The sequence below is a fragment of the Nuphar pumila genome, chromosome 10 (genome assembly GCF_984573655.1).
Source record: "Nuphar pumila chromosome 10, dmNupPumi1.hap1.1, whole genome shotgun sequence".
NCBI classification, from domain to species: Eukaryota; Viridiplantae; Streptophyta; class Magnoliopsida; order Nymphaeales; family Nymphaeaceae; genus Nuphar; species Nuphar pumila.
The window spans coordinates 5,076,917-5,096,712 of record NC_143258.1 but is presented as its reverse complement, the minus strand read 5'-3'; the positions used below and the strand labels follow the sequence as shown (position 1 = coordinate 5,096,712).

Sequence of the window (19,796 nt, the reverse complement as noted above, 5' to 3'; positions counted from 1 at the left end):
AGCAACTGCTTCAGGCCATTGGTTTCTTTCGGTGATATGTCTATTCAACAATCTGGGATCTGGATTAGTGGGATGGGGCTTAGACCGCTTGATGTGCAGTCTAAGTTCAAATCTCATGGGTGTCATCCCCCTAAAGCTTGACGACTTCTTGGGGTCGAGGGGTAAGCCTTCTGAGTTTTATGCTCTGATATGGACATAGACCTTAACTATGGCAGGCTGAGCCATCGTGGCTAGGTTTGGGTCTGGAGCGGTTTCTCTGAGTAAAAAAATAAAATTAAAAATTGAAGAAAAAATTTCATTTAGAGGCCAACCATTTTTCCCTAATTCAAATAACTGCCTTCACTTTTCTGAAATTTCATATAGAAACAAACGTCTCTTGAAAACAGTCAAACAAGGACCATAGGTCATTATATATTATATTGAAAAACAAATTTTTTTATTTCATGTATTCTCCTTTGAAAATCGAAAAATACTCCTTCATCCTCGTAAAAAAGAAAATGTAAACGGTTTGAGTTCTTAATGATGAAGGTTACAATTGTAACCTCATTTATGATTTAACCTGAATTAAAGGACAATTACAAACACAACCCCTGTTTGGCAGTTTCTAGGAAAACAGAGATCTATATAAAAAAGTGAGGCCCATTTTTTGAATTTAAGGGAGAAAGGTTGGCTCATAAATGACAAAGAGAGATGAAATAATTCAACTATAGCCAGATTTTATTTGCCCATTGGTTATAAAGGACATATACATACACCTTTACCCCTCCCCCCTTCTCAGAGAGAGAGAGAGAGAGCAAATAATTGAATATAGCCAATCCTTAACAAGATTTCCTTTAACCATTTTGCTTATAAAGGGCACATATATATACTATTTTAACATATGGTACGATTCATATCTCGATACAGGTGTTTGCCATATTTTCATGGAGTGCATTGTAAGATACACCCCTATATCTTAATATACCCCTATATACTGTGAGAAATGCATATCATTTAGAACATATTATCTTGATTAATGAATGTTTGATGTTTTATGTAGTTAATAGTTGTTTGATATTGATTTTATTTCATAGCTAATATCATTGATTATTGCACTGACTTTTTTAGTTTCTTTTTAATTTTTAGTTTTAGTTTTTTATTTGAATAAAAAACACATTTTTTTACGATATTGTCAATATGATACGATACATATTTTATTTTGCAACTGCCTGATATGAGAACCAGTATGCTTTATACAACCTTGATTTCAAAACATACACACAGGACGAAATAAAGAGAGGTGAAATAATTGCACTATAGCCAGCCTTTAACAAGATTCCTTTATGTATTGCTTATAAAGGACAAGGATATACTATTTCAATACAAACACACACACACAGATGTAACAGTAAAAGGAGAGTTTCATTCCTTTAGGTTGCTGAGAAACTTTTGAAACAATATTTGCAGGTTTGAGCAGACAAAAATGCATATTTCCTCAGCTTCCTGCCTTGCCTTCTTCAAAGGCCAAACTTCTGAGGCTTCCAAACGACTGAACCATACCACCAACTTGGCTTATTTAATAGATTCCCCAGCTTATCTGGCCACAATACAAAAAATTGAACATTGAATACAGAACTCCACTAATCACCCAAGTGCAGCCTCATTTCATGGCAAAAACAGTGGAGAATGGAATGCCATGCATCAAGGCTTATCTACCCAATCACTGCTGTCAGCAATCCTGCTAGAGCCGCGGGCACCAGCTTTCCCAAATGATCCCATTGCAGATAGACCTTTGAAGCTGCTGCTTCCCTCGCTTAAATTCTTCGACGCTCTCGACCAATGGTTTTTGGATGCACCATCCTTGTCTCTATCATCAATTTTGGTCCTGGCAACAACAATCTGTGCAATGTTGCCGCGACAGAAGGGGCACACCGGAGCTGGTGAGCATGAGGTAACCGGGTTTGGTTTGCTGTGACAACAAAGCGCTAGCGTGCAGTGTGCACACATCTGATGCCCACAATCTTGAACCTCAATAGTGCAGACCTGATCGAAGCAGATGCAGCAGAGTTCGGAATCACTGGCCTGTGAAAAATGATACCAGTAGAAACAAACTTGTATTAGCATAATGAAGAATTGACATTAGGAAATTTCTAATATGTTGCCAAATCTTCTCATGACCTCAAGACATTTTTTTAAAAAAATTTAAGACTAGAAATTCTGTAGAATTCAAATATGAGAGAGAGAGAGAGACCTCTGATATATCATCCTCCACACAGTTATTTGAATGGTCAGGGGACTGCAATGAATCAGCAGTCACCTTTAAGATGCCCTTCTCCCTTGCCCTGTTAGCCTCCATAAGAGCTCTCTCCAAAAGGAATTTTGCTTCCGGATCAAGCTCACTGATGAACTTCAAGGGAGATGGCCAAACTAGTGGTTCAGTGGAGGAAGGATTCAGCAATGCTGCACATGCTCCATGTCTATATTTCAGTGCAACTGCATATGGCATTCTCCTGCAAAAGGACGCCAAATTTCACCCTTCAAATTCCATTCATCAATCAGCATCTCAATATAAATCAATAAAAGTCATGCACTCCCATCGTAACTCTTGAAGATGTGCCAATGTATGCAAAATATGTTGGTTCCTTACCGCTTGATATAAAATTTCCTACACATAAAATCTCAAACTTTTTTCAGCATTCACCTAATTGCACTTTTTTTTTTGGTGTCTGGAATTGCTATCAACATTGTCATAAAAAACCAGATAGTGTGCATTTTTTTGCAACACATGAAAGCTCTAGAGTAGACAACAAGCAGAGAACAAGAAGGAGGCAACTTTGCTCACTGCAATGAACAGAAAGAAACATGGAACATGATCTTGATGATCGAATTATCATTCTGCAAGACTAGGGATAAGCCGATCAGGGTTGGGATATTCGCCCTTTTAAGGGTTTCCAACTCAAGGATCTCCCCTATCTACTAATGGTGAAAAAGGATGAAACTATTCAAGAAATATAGTATGAAAGACTTCAGAAAATAAGAGACCACATTGGCATACCCAGAAGAATCTCGCTGAAGCCGATCCGCGCCCCAAGCAAGCAACTCGCGAACACAGTCCAAGCAGCCTCCCTGGGCTGCCAAATGCAAGGGGGTACTCCCTGGAACCCTGTGATTAGGAAAGCACTAATTAAAATCACAGAAACCTCAAACTGGATAAGGCAAGATAATTCGGGCACAAAATCGGCCAATGGTTTATCAGAAATTTACCCCTGTCCACCAGTGGATGCACAAACAAGGCCGCCATTGTCCAAAAGAATATGGACACAATCAGGCCTTCTTGCGCGAGCAGCCAAGTGCAATGGTGTGGCGCCATGCCCATCTCTAACATTAACAAACCTTGCAAATCCCCTGCAAAACAGATAAATCTCGGAAGTTCGATCAAACTAAACCATAAATCAAACATCAAATTTGCAATTTTTCTTCCAATTCACACTGATCTGATGATGGAAAGTACAATAAAAAGCGAAAAATCAGCAAACCCACCAAGAATCTGAAACAGGGGTGGAATGAGCAGCAGATAGGATGGCTTGTAGGCAATATGAATGGCCATGATACGCAGCATAATGCAGGCATGTTCTGCCGTGTAACGAGTCGAACTTCAAGATCTACAATCAAAGATACAGAAAGAAAGGAAAAGAGAACCAATCTCAATCACTATTACGTCGTCGTGAAGATTAGATTAAAAACACCTCCAACTGAATCAACACTTTCATATAAAAATCACTAAAATGGCCAAACTTAGAGCAAATCCACATACATTTGCACCCGCTTGCAGCAGCTTTTGTACGCAAGAGATCTTCCCATGCATTGCAGCCAACATAAGGGGAGTCTGAACCATTTCCATCAAACAAATCAAGCCAGAAAAACACCAGGAATGAACTGAATACAGATCAATCAAATTATCAAAAAACAAACACCAAACAAAAGTCAAAACCTTGATTCCTGACCTGCTTATGATGATTCAAGAGGTCAGGGTGCACTGATCGATCCAATAACAAAGTAAGAACCTGAAAAATGAAAAGAAAACAGGAAAGACTCGATTCAAATCAACATCATTTCATTTCCCCCACCAAATCCCAACCAAAACAAACCACAAAATTCACACACTAAGCACTCAGAACTCCAACCAAATGACAAACAAGACACAAACCCCACAAAAACCAAAAACACTAAACAACTTAGAGAGAGAGACCTCTGTCTGACCACTGGCAGCAGCAACATGCAAAGGGGAGAGCTTGTCATAAGAAGTGGTCAGGTGAAGCAGTTGGGGCTCACTGTCCAAGATGGCCACCACCATCTCCACATCCCCACCCTGCACTGCACTGAACAACCCATTCTCACTACTCACCCTGCTGCAACTCATCCCCTGCCCCATCTTCTTCTTCTTCTTCTCTCTCTCTCTCTCTCTCTCTGAGAGAGTCCCCCTAGAACCCCATTTCCCAGTAAGGGACAACCTGTCACTCAGTTTCTCCTTGATGGGTATACCGAATTGAGCAAGAGAGAAGAGAGAGAAATATCAGAGAGAGACAGAGAGAAGGGGCTCTAGAGAGAGAGACGAGCCCCAACCAACACCATGGTGATGTGATCATGGGGTATAAAGTCCGTAGCAGGGGGCTGGGGGTGTGCCTGGCTGCCTGCCCGATGGTGACCGTGTGGGCCCACCTGCCCGTGGGCAGTTCACAGATATTTCCCAGAGTTCAGATTTTGGCGTCCTTAAAACAGTGTCCCTGTCCGAATCCCAGTCTGTGTATAACTCTAGAGAGAGAAAACGAAAAAGGAAATTTTAGAGAGAGAAAATGAAGAAGAATCTGCCCACCAATATGTTTTTTTCCGAATTATTATAACTGCGTTATTTTCATGTTCTTTTCAAAAAAACCCAAATATTTCGTTCCATTCTTAAATTTTAAGTATTCTTTTATTCAAAATATTTGAATAATCATATAAAATAAAAAACAAAGGAAGTATATATATATATATATGAAAACAATCACCATTATTTCTTCAAATTCTTAAGCCAATATGATAGACAAAATCATGCAAAAAAAAAATATAACATTTTTTTCTCTTTTAGTAGTGCATGAGAAAACTTTGTAAGGAAGTACCTCAATATCTACATCACCATTGGTTTAATCTTTGGTCCATGAGAGCTCCGCTCATTTGGTAGGTTCAACCTGTGAATGCTACTAAGTTGACCGAATGTCATAGGTTCGTAAGCCATGGTTTTGCTTATTTTGCCACAATGCCTGAGCTGGGTGTATTCCTTGGTGGGCTAGGGAGACCTAAAGTTTTATGCTAATGAACTTGATAAATAAGGTATTTTTCTCTAGTTATTTAAACAAAAATTGGTTTAATATAAAGTAATTTAATTGAGCATAAGATTCATATGAATCAAAAGATTTATGTTAGGTTCAGGAAAAAATCGTGGAAGTTGTAGAATTAATGGGAAGATAATTTACTTTTACTACGTGATTGATTAGATAAACGAAAGCAGATGATCTTGAGTGCTATTTGTAATTCAGAAGGACTATATGGAAGAGCCGTTGAGCAACTTGAAAAAAATATGAGCTCATTTACAGAAAGTAGAAAGAGAAGGAGAGGAGTTTCGAGTTAATGAATACTTGTTGCTTATTAGAATTTGAAACAATTAAAAAATTACAAAACAAGATAAAAAAACTTAAACCCAGATAGTTTTGAGTTTGAAATATCCAATTGAAGCACACTTAGATTCATTGGTTCTTAAAACTAATTGGGTTTGAATCTTAGAGGAAATATATGAGAGACTCGACCCACATGGTTTAGGACTAGATCTATTTGGGGGGCCTGATCTAAATATAAAATAAATTGGTTTTGGACCTAGTCATTTGGATTTGGATCTTAGCAGGGATCCAAATGGGTCAACCCACATGGGATAGTTTTGGACCTAGTGTAAGTAAAACCACATTATGGATCCTTGTTTGGATATTGTAATTGATGTGGATAGTGGATTGAACATGTGTTCTATAGACCCAAATGAGTTTTACCAAAACCCAAAACATCAAATCCCTTCATTCCCTCACCAACCCACTTCACTTCTCTTATTTCACTCACCTACCCTATCACCTTCCCTAAATCCCTCACCAACTCTCCTTCACATCCTCTATTTCATGCACTACCTAACACTCTCCCTTACTCTCTCACTCTCCCTATTCACTCACTCCTTTTCATTTTTTTCTATCTCTCTCGCACGTTGTCGTGAGAGGGTGGTGTGACCACTTCTCTCTCTTCATCTGATGACCCTGTCAGAGCATTTCGAGTAGTGGTGGTGGCCGTCTGTTCTTCTGCTAGTTGTTGTACTATCGATGGGGTAGACCATTGCTATCACCTTCACCGTTGCTTGCTTTGCCACCTCAACCAACAAACCTGCATTTCGATATAATACTACACACATCTTCATACTAGTGTTACGAATACCAAGGCATAGAGCATTACTCTCTTTATCGAAAGATCACACATTTCATAAGGAAAATCTCTATGAGTATTTTTCAGTATTTTTTGCTTTTTATAGAACTGCACAAATTTTGAGGTAAGAAAAATACGATGATTTTCAAATTTATATGGTCCTAATATATATATATATATATATATATATATATATATATATATATACATGTTTAAAAATATATTTAAATATACATATACTTCATGTTTTAAAAATACACATGTTTTGCATTTTGATTTACCTATCCATGAGATTCCATGTTGTAAGATTTGATTTTCGTATACATGAGATCCTCTGTTTTAAAAATATACATGTCTCATATTTTGATTCATGTATGCATAAGATTTATTATTTTAAAATATGCATGTCTCATATTTTTATTTGTGTATGTAGGAGATTCTTCATTGTAAGAATAATGCATGTCTCATATTTTGATTTACGTATGCAAAAGATTCTCTATTGTAAAAAAAATATGTATGTCTCATATTTTGATTTACGTATGAATAAGATTATATGTTATAAGAAAATATGCATGTCTCAGATTTTGATTTTTGTATGCACGCGATTCTCTATTTTAAAAATATGCATGTCTCGTATTTTGATTTATGTATGCATGAGATTCATTGTTTTAAAAAGATGCATGTATGTATTTTGATTTCGTATATAATTTATGTATGCATGAGATTCTATTTTTCAAAATATGTGTGTTTCATATTTATTCATTTCATATACAAGTATGTATACATGAATGAAAAGGGTTTAGGCATCTAATACACGTTATAAAATAAGTATGCATAGATTTTTGGTGTTGTGAAATATTAGTTATGCATGTTCAAAGTTTTGAATATTGTGTATACAAATGTTACTTAGTTTGAGACATTAATGTTTGAGGTTTAAGTTGTTCAAAAATGAGCTTTTAATATGTATAGATATGGATTTTTTTTGTTATTTTGACTTGTGATTCGGGTGTTGATTAAATAATTCAAGAATTGTATGTATTGAATTCCCAATGTACCCTTGTTAGTTTCTTAAATACATATATATAGATTTGAAACTTGAATGCTCGTATTGGATGCCTGTTGAAATATAATATTACATGTGGCTATGTTATCGTATTGATGTATGTTATGATATGCTTTATTATTATGTTGAAATGATATATGATGTGAAACTATGAATGCGTGCAATAACTATTTGTAGCTTATGATGGCGCTCGGGGTTCATAAAACCCGGTTGGCCATGTGGAACATGTTCCTAAGTATTTTTATGTCACATGAAATAATGTATAAATTGCATGAATTGTTGCTCGTTTTAGAGCCCGTGGTTCAAGGAATCAGATTGGTGTCTTGATGACTTAAATTGCATGTAAATTGTTATTATGGTATTGTAAGATATGTGAGGCATGCCTGTAAAGTTGAGAATGAATGAGGGTTTTATGACAACTCTCGAGGTGTAAAAATGCACCAAGTTATAGAAAATACATGAACACTTAATTTTCGGGATCGCCTTCACAGGCAAGATGCTCAATCTGTTTAAAAATACCAAAGCATAGTGAACTGTTTATAATAATACACAAACATGGGAACACACCCATAATGGGTAGATGATATCTACTTGTATGAGGCCTATGTAATATGTTAAACCCTTAATAAAAGATGTCTCAATAAATTCATTCATACTTGGTTTTTACCTTGAGAGATAGTAAGTGGTACATACTTTGATGGACACTGTTGTTAATTACTACGCTTCTTGAGTGATAATTAGGTGACATTCCCAGTTATCAGAGTCAAAGGACAAATCTACCAATAATTATCCTACGTGATAGATCTCACAACTTCTGCAGTAAGTTTATAATACATCTTTATTTATCTTAACCTTCAGAGTGTTCTCTCTCAGTTATTACACTACCCCCTTTTGGATCCATTTTAGCTAGTCATACGGGGTATTAAAATACATAGAATAATAAACCTCCCGTATAGTCTCAGTATGACTCGACGACTTCATCCTATGAGTATCCACAAGTATGATAATATCGAAACAAAGACCTTATATTCACAATGTTAATTGAAAAAAAATATCTTATTTATACAAATCAACAAATTGTATAATTGCATATTTTATAACAATTATTGATGTATATCATATGATTGAATGCTTGATTGTTTATCATACATATGTTAGTTCTCTATAAATATACGACATTATTGTACCTACTAGAATGGGTGTAATGTGACCCCTTATCATTTCAGGTGATGAGTAGACTGCTCTTATAGGTGATGACGAGATGGCATGAGCTACTCACAAAAACATATTCTATCTATTTTTATTTTTTGGATGTTCTTGATGTTTAGAAATGTTACTTGTTATGTTAAACAATTATATTTTGAAGTCTCGTTTGAAATTAATCATCTTTGGAATTTTGCTTTCTCTATTTCAAAATCTATGTATGTGAGATTGGACCCAAATCCAATAAGACTGTGATCCATTTTTTGTTGTTGTGTATTTTTATGTAACCTGCACAAGGTTGCTAACTTAGATCTTTCGACCAATTTTCGTTGTGCAATCAATTTGACTATGAAAAAGTGATCCAATATAATTTTTATTTTTTTTTTAATTTTCAAGTTAAAAATTTTAGGGCGTTATAAAGTCTAAAACTGAGTTTTTCAACAAGTCTTACAAGGGTTTTATGAACTCTGAATAATTGTTTGAATGACGAGTTATATTTATGCACCATCAGTGTTAATATTGGCACACTAAAAAAGCCCTTCTACTATAGGTATTATTTTTCTCTATTTTAAAAGTTAAACATGCCATCTACTCTTGTAAAAATGTCCCCTATCTAAGATAAAAGGAGACTCAACAAGAAGAGGAATGTAATATGATAGCGCAAAGGAGTCAACATGTTTCAAATATATGTGATTTGGAGTCTCATGAGATTTCACTTCTTATGTTTGGTTGGTTCGTGAACCTCTAGCCACCACTAGGGTATCTCTTGAGCCTCAAGCATGCATTGTTACCCAGGTGAGCTCCAACGAATTTTGGCAGCCTCACCTCCCCTTCCTCCTTATCTATCGCTAAACCCGTGCTCGCCTTTACCCTTCTGATATAGAGGGAAGAAGTGAGAGCCTCAGGCGTGAACCTTTGGCTACTATCATGGTGCTGCCCATGACAAAACCATCAGAGCTTCGAAATCACAACCCTACCCGTGAGACGAAATCTCACAGGTTCAAGTGATTCCAAATCACATGATATTTAAAATCATGTGAGGCCCCAAATCCCATGTTTGATTAAGTCTGAGATTTGGGGCCATATGACTTCCATTCAAATGAGAAAGTGAATCTCATGTGATCAAACCAAACATGCTTTCATGAGTATATGATTAAGATATTAAGTTTGGTGATCAATCTTTTGAAAGTTAGCCATAAATTAATATATAATGGTCAAAATTACAAGTCAAAGGACTAAAATGGTCTTTCGTGTCTAGTGGAAGGAATGAAAGTAGAAGGATGGTCTTACTTAATTTTTGAAAGACTAAGATACCCTCCAGTTTATGGGAGTTGGACAGAAATGTGTGTTGGTCAAAGGATTGGGGTTGAATAGTTCAACAGATTGCAATGTACGTTAGTTGATAGGAAACCTTACAACTTGTTTGTTTGTGCCCTTGTGGATTGTGGGGTGAGAGGAACGGTTAATTGACTTGGACCTAGGGCTAGTTGACTCCCTTGGTACTAGTCATAGAGTGGGTTTGGACTAGCTCAATGAGGTTCAAGCAAGTTGACTAACTCGCGATGACTCAAGGCTATTGTTTATGTTGACTGGATCCACTTGAAGGCTTCGAGGAAAACAGATGGGTCTTGTGTTTTGAAGGGAGTCAAAGTGTGTGTAGGTTTAGATGGTTGTCCGGGTTCGCGGGTTTTACAAAGTTGTAGACCAACTTAAGGTCCAATTATTCAAAGTCTTTTGTGAGATCCTAAATTCAAAGTCTGAGTCTAGGAATCTTGGTCTCAGCGGTGTCAATGGGTCGGACCTTCATTGGACATGGATGCGCTTAGACCCAAATCCAGCTATGAGGTGTCATCACCAGGTATGACCAGACCTACTATAGAAAAAACCATACCGAGGTCCTATAAGGTTTACATAGACCAGACCCAGTCCATGCCTGGTAAACATGAGTATGGATCTCGTCCTTTGACATAGGATGGGTTCCATCCTACATTCAACCCTAGTCATCCAATCAGCAGCTATTGGATCGGGTATGAGTCTGGATCGGTTCACAGCTGACCTGTTGACACCCTTACTTGGGTGTGCAGACGTTGGTGATGCAGCAAGGCTTGCTAAGATCTCAAGATTTGTACAATTTGTTTAGAAAACCCGATCCGGTCCTACTGAGTCCACTTGAGTTTGACTCTTGAGATTCTTTTCATTGACTAGGTCAATAGGGCTTGAGTAATCCATACAATGATTAAAAAAAAACAGAATTATAAAAATTCCTAAATAATATATAAAGGTAGAATTTGGTTTAACTTCATAAAAAAGGGTCAAGAAATGTTATATGAGATTTTTCATTAAAAATTAGGCTAGGGTATAGGACCTATGGGATTCAATTTCAAGACTCAATGTGATCCAATTAAATAGACATCTATATTTGAGTTTTTTCAAAAGACTTTTTTTTTTAAATATAATTTTTATGTTCTAAACATTTTTCGAACCCCTTTGGGTATGTACGAATCTCCGATTGTGCAAAATCTCCATAGCCCATTTTCTATTTTGGCTTTCGAAAGAAGAAGGTGCAAATGACTTTGGAACTACTATGATTTCACATGATCCAGGAACTTCCATAACGTTGGCGTGATTCGATTTAAGAATGGATCTCGACGTGATCCATCTTGATAAGGAAAATAGAGTGGGAACATTATTAGGCTTTTTCAGTTCAGATAGAACTAAAAGATAATTTAGGGACCTTTGAGCAATGATTTTCGTCGTTGATTGATGATTTTATCATGACCAATGAGGACCCGGTGCCCTTTGGTGGTATTAGCAGCCCCGATTGAATAACCCACCTGATGCATTTTGAGAGTTTTTTTAAAAATGATGAAGTTTTAATTGTTTTTTTTTGTTTCAAACTTTTTTTTTTTGAAAGGCAAGCTGGGGTTAGGCAGACTCCTACCAATTATACAACGATATCATTGGGATTTGAACTTACAACATCCCAACACAAGGTTATAAATAAAAAAAAATAAAAACCAACAGGGCACCTTTCAAAAAAAAAAAAGTGACATGCACTAACTGCTCCTACCAGACAAGCAGAGCCTCACTTGTTTTTTTTCTTATTTATAACCCGAAGAAACCTCACCCAACACAAAGACCTGGTCGCGCTGGCTCAGCTTGCCATACCTACAATCATCGTGCTGGTAGGGTAAATCGCCGAGACTAGGATCCTGCCCCCAGGGCCTATGCTACGCATTGGCTTGTGCAGAGGAGCAACGTTCATGAGAATCCAACCTTGACTGCCGGTCTAGCACCCATGACCCCACTCCACTACACCAACCCCCTTGGGGCGCCCCATTGGTTTTTGTTTAAAAGTTTTATTAGAAACGATATAGGTAGTCGTGAGCCCTACTTGGGGTTTTCCTTGCTTGGGGTTAGGTCCATTAAGTGGTCCAGTTCTCAGCGAGGGTACCATGCCCTATAGGGTCAGATATGGTATGAAATTTCACCCAGCTCCATATATTAATCGGACCTGTTAGGTCTGGTCCAGATTCTAATCCGACCTTATTTATCACCAAACCCTGACCCTATAGGGTATAGTATGGGTTGGATCCAGATCAAACCTGACCCATTGACAACCCTACATATAACACATCTTAGTGCATTTTATTTTTTTTTTTAAATTTAATTTTTTTTTTAAAATAGGTTGATTCAAAATAGATTTGGTTTAACTCAATTAAGGTTGATTCTGTTTTTTTTTTTTTGAAAACCGCTTCGAATTGAAACTGATTCTGACAACATTGAATTATACCGAAAGAGTAAAAATTAGAGACATAAATGGTTTTTACTGGGGTCAAACCGGGCAACCCGATGGGCCAAGCCATCCCAGCCCGTCATGGGCCTGGTTTGGGCCATGATTTTAGGCTCTGAGCTTCTTAGGTACTGGGCCGAAACCCAGCCCGTTATACATGTGGGCTGGCCTGCAGGCTATTGGACCTGAGTTATTTATTAATTTTTTAATAATATTTAAAAAAAAACTAACTATTACATAATAACTTGGATAACTATTATTATTTACCTAATTAGTTGTATTAATTAAAAATTAGTTGCATGAGAATTTGTTATTCTCTCATTAACCCATAATTTCAATCGAGCATTTATGAATTTTAAGATTGACCAAGCAGAGCCGGACCAGGCTTCACATTGGCCCATGGTATGGCAGTGGACCTGGGCGGGGCGGAGGACAAGACGTCTCTAAATTTTAACCTTCATCCTCGATCCACCCCCGTGGCGGGGGAGACTTTGGACCTCCACCTCCGCCTCGTCTCAAAATACTAATCCTTGTCCCCACCCCCCGCCTCGTCCCCATCCCTGCCCCACCTTACCTCGTCTCCGTCCCCGTTTTCTTGAAAAGAATTCAGGTTGTGATAAATGCAGAAAGGTCATATGGATTATGGAGTCCTTAAACACTTCCAAATTAAACCACAATGCAATCATCAAATCGAAATGATTCAACCAAGCAACAAAACACACAAAAACAGTTACTAATTCTGGCTAACATTAAGATTCAAAAGCAAACTACTAATATTATGTCATTTATGTTTCACTATGAAGTGTTCTAATCGCCACAGTGGAATAGAATACTTCGAGTTTTACATTTAATTTAACATCACTGTACGATGCGCAGAGATCACACTGGAATGAATTACATCTTTTCAAACTTCAGGCTATGGTGCATGATCATAAAATTCCAAACAATAAAAATATCCAATTAATACAACAAAACTGAAGACATTCAACTACTTAAACTGTCTCTATTTAGTTAACCCTCGTAGCCATAAATCATATGATGCAAGTAAAAGCTAGCATACATTTCAAAGTAGAAACTATGCTTTAGACAGAGGTAGGGGTAGTGTCTTACCAAAATAGGGGCATTTGGATAGGGGTAGTGGCTTACCAAAAATCCCGGTGTCGATGGTGGATATGCAGGGAAACGCAATGGCAGGGGTGACCAACACAGTGACCGGCCGCAATGGGTGGTGACTGCCTCCGGTCGATGCTCAGACATAGGTGAATGCAGCGACATATCAGAGAGGGGAGAAGAAGAAAGAAGGAGAAGAAGAAAAAGAAGGTGAGGAAGATGAGAAGAGGAGGGGCGTTAGCGGTGGCTGGCATTCAGACGAAAGGAAAAGAGAAGGTGAGGAGAGGGGTCAGTTGGGGGTGTCAGCGGCGATGTTGCTCTGGTGAAACCACAGACGGGAAAAGGAAAAAGAGAAAAGGGAGGAGGTGGCACTACAGACGAGGCCCACAACAGCGACACAGGGTGGTGACAGAGATGGAGTGAGGGAAAAAGGAAGGAAGGAGGGAGAGATGGCATCGGCCAAACGTGGTTGGCGACGACCCGGCTCCAGCGAGAATGCAGATGGGAAGGGAAAGAGCCGTCGACGATGGCTCCGGCGGATAAAACATAGTGTTAAGGTTAGTAAGATTTTATTTTTTTATTCAGGGTCTTTTAGTAATATGGGGAGGGGCGGGGGCGGGGGCGGGGCAGGGCGGGGGAAAGTGGCGGTCCATTTCTGCCTCCATCCCCACACGGGGATGAATTTTAACCTTAATCCTCACCTCCATCCCCGTTTCATGCCCTCCATCCCCGGTCCAAACGGGGCGAGGCAAAGTGGGGCCCCGCTTTCCCCCGGTCCACTGCCATCCCTAGCCATGGGCTTCTCTTCAAACCCGAGCCCATTAAGAATGGGGCCAAACCCGAGCCCGGTCCATTAGGCCGAACAGGCCCGATGGCCACCCCTAGACAATACATTGTCGATTGTAAAATAATATGGAGTTGGACCAAACCTGATGCGATATTAGAGTAAATAACTTAATACATCCAACATATAATCAGGTTGGTTCTTATCAGGCTTTAAGTTGGTCTTGAACGTGAGAATGTTACAAACTAAATCTGAATCCGGTTGACTAAACGGACTCAAGACCGGAACCAAAATTATTTACATACCTAAAGAAAATGTGACCATGGTTAGGGGTGTCAATGGGTTGGGTTTAACCAGACCAGATATGTACCAAACCTTATAGGGTCAGGATTTGGTAATAAAGAAGGAGGAACGATTATAAACGGGGTTGGACCCAAAGAATCCAATTAATATATGGAGCTGGGTATGATTTGTGAAAATTTATACCAGACCCAAGTATTTTCCTAAGTTCCTATTAAGATGGGTTTTTTCAATATGAAAAAATATAAAATATTATTTTTATGGGTATGAACCAGGTCTAGTTCATATAATACTATAAGACCTGGGTACGGTTTTTTTTTTTTATGGTGGACCCGATTGAACCAGGGCTGAACCCAGTATTCACACCTCAAATTAAGTCAGATTTGGATTCAGACTCACCTGGGTCTGAACCACAGACAACCTGTTGACACCCTAAGGATGGTATGAGCAACTCTCTTACGGTAAAGTTGAAGATGAAATTTAGGGGTGGCAAAATCTGACACGACCCGCCAACCCGCTTCTTAGCCAAGTTTGGATTTGGCAAAAACGGGTTCATGTCATAAATGGGTCGACCCGCCTAACCCGTTTATTAAACGGTTCGGGTTCGTGCTAGGGGTATGCCAACCCGCCAACCCGTCTGACCCGTTTAATAAACGGGTTAGGTGGGCGGGTCAACCCGTTTACCCGAACCCAACCCACCAACCCGACCCGTTTATCGCAATATTTTAGTCATGGGTTGGCGTTCTCCATTGGCATCAACCTTGTCAGAAGCAGCCCCTCCTCATCATCCTTCTCTCGATCCCGATGGTGGTGGATCTGATCTTCCACCGGTATCCACAACAGCATCTCAGAAACCCTTCAGTCATCCATTCCATCCACAAAAACCACCACCACCACCACCACCACCACCACCAAAATCCTTACCGGAAAACCCTAGAAACCCCCAAAATCCAATTTCCCCCTATTTTTTGCGAAAACATGAAACCCTAACCCCAGAAACGAATCAGAAAACGTCGGAACTCAACATACACCAATCAAGAAACCAAAAACAAACAAAAACGAGAAACCCTAACCCCAGAAAATGAATCAGAAAACGTCGAAACTTTTTTGAAATCAGAACCAAATGAACACGAGAAGTCCTAGACGAGCCGAAACCCTCCGAAAATCGGGGGGAAGGTGGAGAGAGGCATGACCGCGAAGCTCATCCGCACGATTGGACGATTCAACGACTGAGGAATCGAAAGCAGGGGAGACAGAAGAGCCGTTATTGGGTCGCCGCAAGACAGGGAGAGGAGCATCGACGGTCCAGAGCGACTCTTGTCGCCGTATCGACGGTCGTCATTGTTTTCGCGGGAGGGAAGAGACAGAGAGGAGAAGGAAGCCAAGGGAAAGGAAACATCAGTCAAATAACAGAAGGGGAGAGAAAATGGTAACAGATTTTGTGTGCCCGCACAAAGTAATCTCTCAAATCTCGTTCTCGAGGAAAATATCGTGACTAAAGTATTGCGATAAACGGGTCGGGTTTACCCGCCTGCCAACCCGTTTACCCAAACCCGACCCACCAACCTGATTACCCGACCCGACCTGTTTATTAAACGGGTTAACCGTGTCGTGTTGGGTTACCCGTTTAATAAATGGGTCGGGTTCATGTTTGCCACAGCCGACCCATTTAATAAATGGGTCGGGTTCGTGTTGAGGTATGCTGACCCGCCAACCTGCCGACACGACCCGATTGTCACCCTTAAGATGAATCATACCTCTCTCTCTCTCTCTATATATATATATATATATATATATGATAATTGAACATATTAGGCCTCATTTCTTGTTCTTCCCGCTTCTGCCCTACAAGTTTATGTTTACCAACCAAATATGTTTATTGGTACGAATCAAGATTTTTATAGGTCTTTTTTTGAAAATTTTACCATACGGATGCTTGGTTTTATAGAAACATACTCTTGGATCATCCAATTGCAATGCATAAGAATTGATCTTTTAAGGATTGAAAATCAATGACTTAGAATTTTCATAAATATTCAAGCATAAAAAAATCACATTGCTCACAAAGGGACCATGCCCAAATGCATTTGCAAGGTAAGATTTGCAAAAAACTTAAAAAAATCTTGATTTCATACCAGCAGTTGGTAAACATATTCCAGTTTCTCTCTCTATATATATATATTTGTTGTGCCCGTAATTGTGTGGTGGGGTGCAGCTAATTGATAGACTAAATTCAACCGCTTGAATAAATTAATGGAATAAGTCATTGCAGATAATGAGGTGCTTTCTTATACTTACTTTTTCTTTTTTTTGCCCGTACATTGGATTTCTTGCACGGAAGATCACATTAATGAAGAGATTCTCGCCATATTCATGTGTACTGCAAGCAAAGCATAGCATCCACAAACTTTTTTTTTTATTTCAACTAACTTTTAAAGTATTTAATTTCTTTCGATACCGCACACACACACAAACAAGGCTTTTTTATATATGTAAGGGGGTATATGTTTGGTAGTACTGAAGGTAAGATGTTATTGAGTAAAAATAACCTTTTTTAAGTATTTTCTTATAAATTAGAGTCTACAGATGTGATTTTATTGTTTAGTAGGAAAAGAGTTTTGAATTATATGAGTTGTGACACGTAAACTGTTTCTTGGAGGGCTTTGTAAAGTGGGTTTCTCAAGGACTTCAAAAATCATAACCCACAATGTATTAATTTTTTTATGACTTAAAATTATATTTTACATTAAAAAATATTAAAGGTTCAATTTTTACCAAACAAACCATATGAAGAAGGCGTTTACACAGTTTGATTGAGTTGATGATGCAGGAGCAGGAGCGAGTTGTCACAGGGTCTACCAGGTTCATTTGGATATGATTTCATTATTTATATTTTTTTTGTATTTATTTAGTTTGGATCTTAGTTTAGGATTATATTTTGTATCTTGTTGAGTTTCAGACCTGTCTCAGATCCGTAGTAGGTTAGAGTTTGTAGGGATCCTCTTTTCATTATAAATATTCATGAGAGACAAGAATATAAATGAATGAATTATGAGATATTTTCAATGAATTTTTTTATTTTTCTGTTTTTATGAGTGCCTATTCTAATTACGGGATTTAAGCATGATCTTCGTGTTCACTGCATCAGTTGATCTGTACCTTCATTAGTACCAAATATTTACCTTTTATACTGCTCAACGTTGTAATAAGTTTCCTTTTTTTATGATTTTGCGGGTTATTGGATCTTTACTTTGTTGAAGGGATTGGGGAGAGCTGGGTCATCCTAATGGATTCCCTTGATAAGTCAGATCCAGGATAAAGGTTTTGCAATTTTTTGCTGTTCGGGATGTTATTAGAACAGACTTGCCCATGTATTTAGCTATTCTGGATTCCACCTGTTTGTATCCGGTCTTGGTAGGCTTTGATGAAGATTCTAAATACTGAACACTAAGGTTGTGCTGGATTCACCTACTCATTCAAAAAAAGTGAGATAAAATTGAGATTTTCCTTGGTAATTCAGAACATTAACTCGGTGTGGTTCAAACTTTAAAAGTTGTTCAAAAAGAATAAGTTTGATATGTTTCAAAAATACGCAACTGATTCTATTTTTTTTGAACAGGCAAATGCGAAACTTCGATTTCATGGACTTTGGTCGCACATACATCGAGTCTTCCGATATGCATCTAGAAACAACCTGGATTCACCTAGACTTGAGGTTCGGAAAATTGTTTTTGCGAGCAATGATTTTCTAGAATACCCATGTTGGTTTTCAAATACAAATATGTTGATCTTATTGAAAACCAGATTGATTATCATCATTGTTGTACTATAAGACATGCAAGACATGCCCGTACACTGATGAATGAGTTGAGGTTTATGAAAATCTAGCAATGCACCATACGATGAATGCGTTGAGGTTTATGGCAAACCTTACGGTGCAATAATGCACAATAATATAGAAAAATCACATACATGCCAAAATTTGAGATCACCTTTACAGTCAAGATGCTTGATCAGTTTCAAAGACCAAAGCATAGTGAATGTGTTACAATAATAACAAACGTGATAACCTACTTAGAATGAGTAGATAATGCCTACCTGAGTGAAGCATATATAAATGTGATAAATTTCGTTAATAATAGAAGACCCAATAACTCATTCACACATAATGCCTATTTAAAGAGGATATGAGGTGCAAGTTTCGATGAACAAGCTATTAACAACTATGTTTCACGAGTAATAATGACTCACACGGTTAATTTGAATGAAAATAATGCCCTGCTTATAAATTTGGAGATCATTGGGTTGTATATGTTTGATATTATTGATTGTGAATAATATATAGGAATGATCATTTATCATATGTATATTAGTTTTGTACAAGTATGTGACAGTATTGTACCTGCCAAGATTTCATGAGTCTGACCCTTTTTCACAAGATTCTGTTGATGAGTAGACAACTGCTATAGGCGACTATGTGATGGTGCGGAGATGTCAAGAATCCTCTCTATTTATCTGCTCCTAAGCATATTTTGGCATTTTGTATATGAACTTTTTGTATAAAACTATTTTTTCTAAATCTTTGGTTTAAATCATTATGGGTTTGAATGATTGTGTAGAAATGTGGACCCAAATCTGAGACATTTAGAAACTCATTTCATTTGGTGGATATTTCGCTTGTAACCTGCCTAAGGTTCACTAACTTGATTATTTCAATCAAACATTTTGTTGTATTATCGTTTTAAACAATGAAAAAGATTATCTATAATTTTTTTAAAATTTTCTTACATTTTACAACTTACAAATTTTGGAGTGTTATAATGACTAATTTAAAATACTTCAATTTTAAAAGAACAGAGTATTACAAAACCAACACAATAGTAACATGTATTTGAAATTCAGTGTCCGAGAAAAAAAATGATTGGCTCAACAATGTTGTTGCGGTATTCTGCATCCGCAGCTAAACCTGTAATCACCTGTATGCTCATAAAATGAGTCAGACTCGTGAAAACTTGGTAGGTCTATACCAGAAGATATAAAGAGTGTACAAAGCTAAAAAATACAGAACA

General features: G+C 37.9%; 1 protein-coding gene across 1 annotated transcript; it reads right to left on the bottom strand.

Moving 5' to 3' along the window:
• Positions 1-1,380: 1,380 nt before the first annotated feature.
• On the bottom strand, positions 1,381-4,609 carry LOC149823319 (E3 ubiquitin-protein ligase XB3-like). The gene is made up of 8 exons (XM_090020019.1): positions 4,229-4,609; positions 3,984-4,043; positions 3,794-3,865; positions 3,520-3,641; positions 3,244-3,384; positions 3,035-3,142; positions 2,231-2,489; positions 1,381-2,061 (listed from the first exon to the last, which is right to left on the bottom strand). The coding sequence occupies exons 1-8, from the start codon at positions 4,409-4,411 to the stop codon at positions 1,681-1,683; spliced, it is 1,326 nt and encodes a 441-aa protein (XP_089876145.1). The 5' UTR covers positions 4,412-4,609; the 3' UTR covers positions 1,381-1,680.
• Positions 4,610-19,796: the final 15,187 nt, after the last annotated feature.

What these genes read in the sequence shown, in the direction of transcription:
- LOC149823319 (XM_090020019.1), bottom strand. Translation starts at nt 4,411, where the DNA reads ATGGGGCAGGGGATGAGTTGCAGCAGGGTGAGTAGTGAGAATGGGTTG. An exon ending in GCATCCACTGGTGGACAGGG is followed by an intron (nt 3,143 to 3,243) that starts GTAAATTTCTGA and finishes TCCTAATCACAG; the next exon opens with GGTTCCAGGGAGTACCCCCT. An exon ending in CTTCAGCGAGATTCTTCTGG is followed by an intron (nt 2,490 to 3,034) that starts GTATGCCAATGT and finishes GTCCTTTTGCAG; the next exon opens with GAGAATGCCATATGCAGTTG.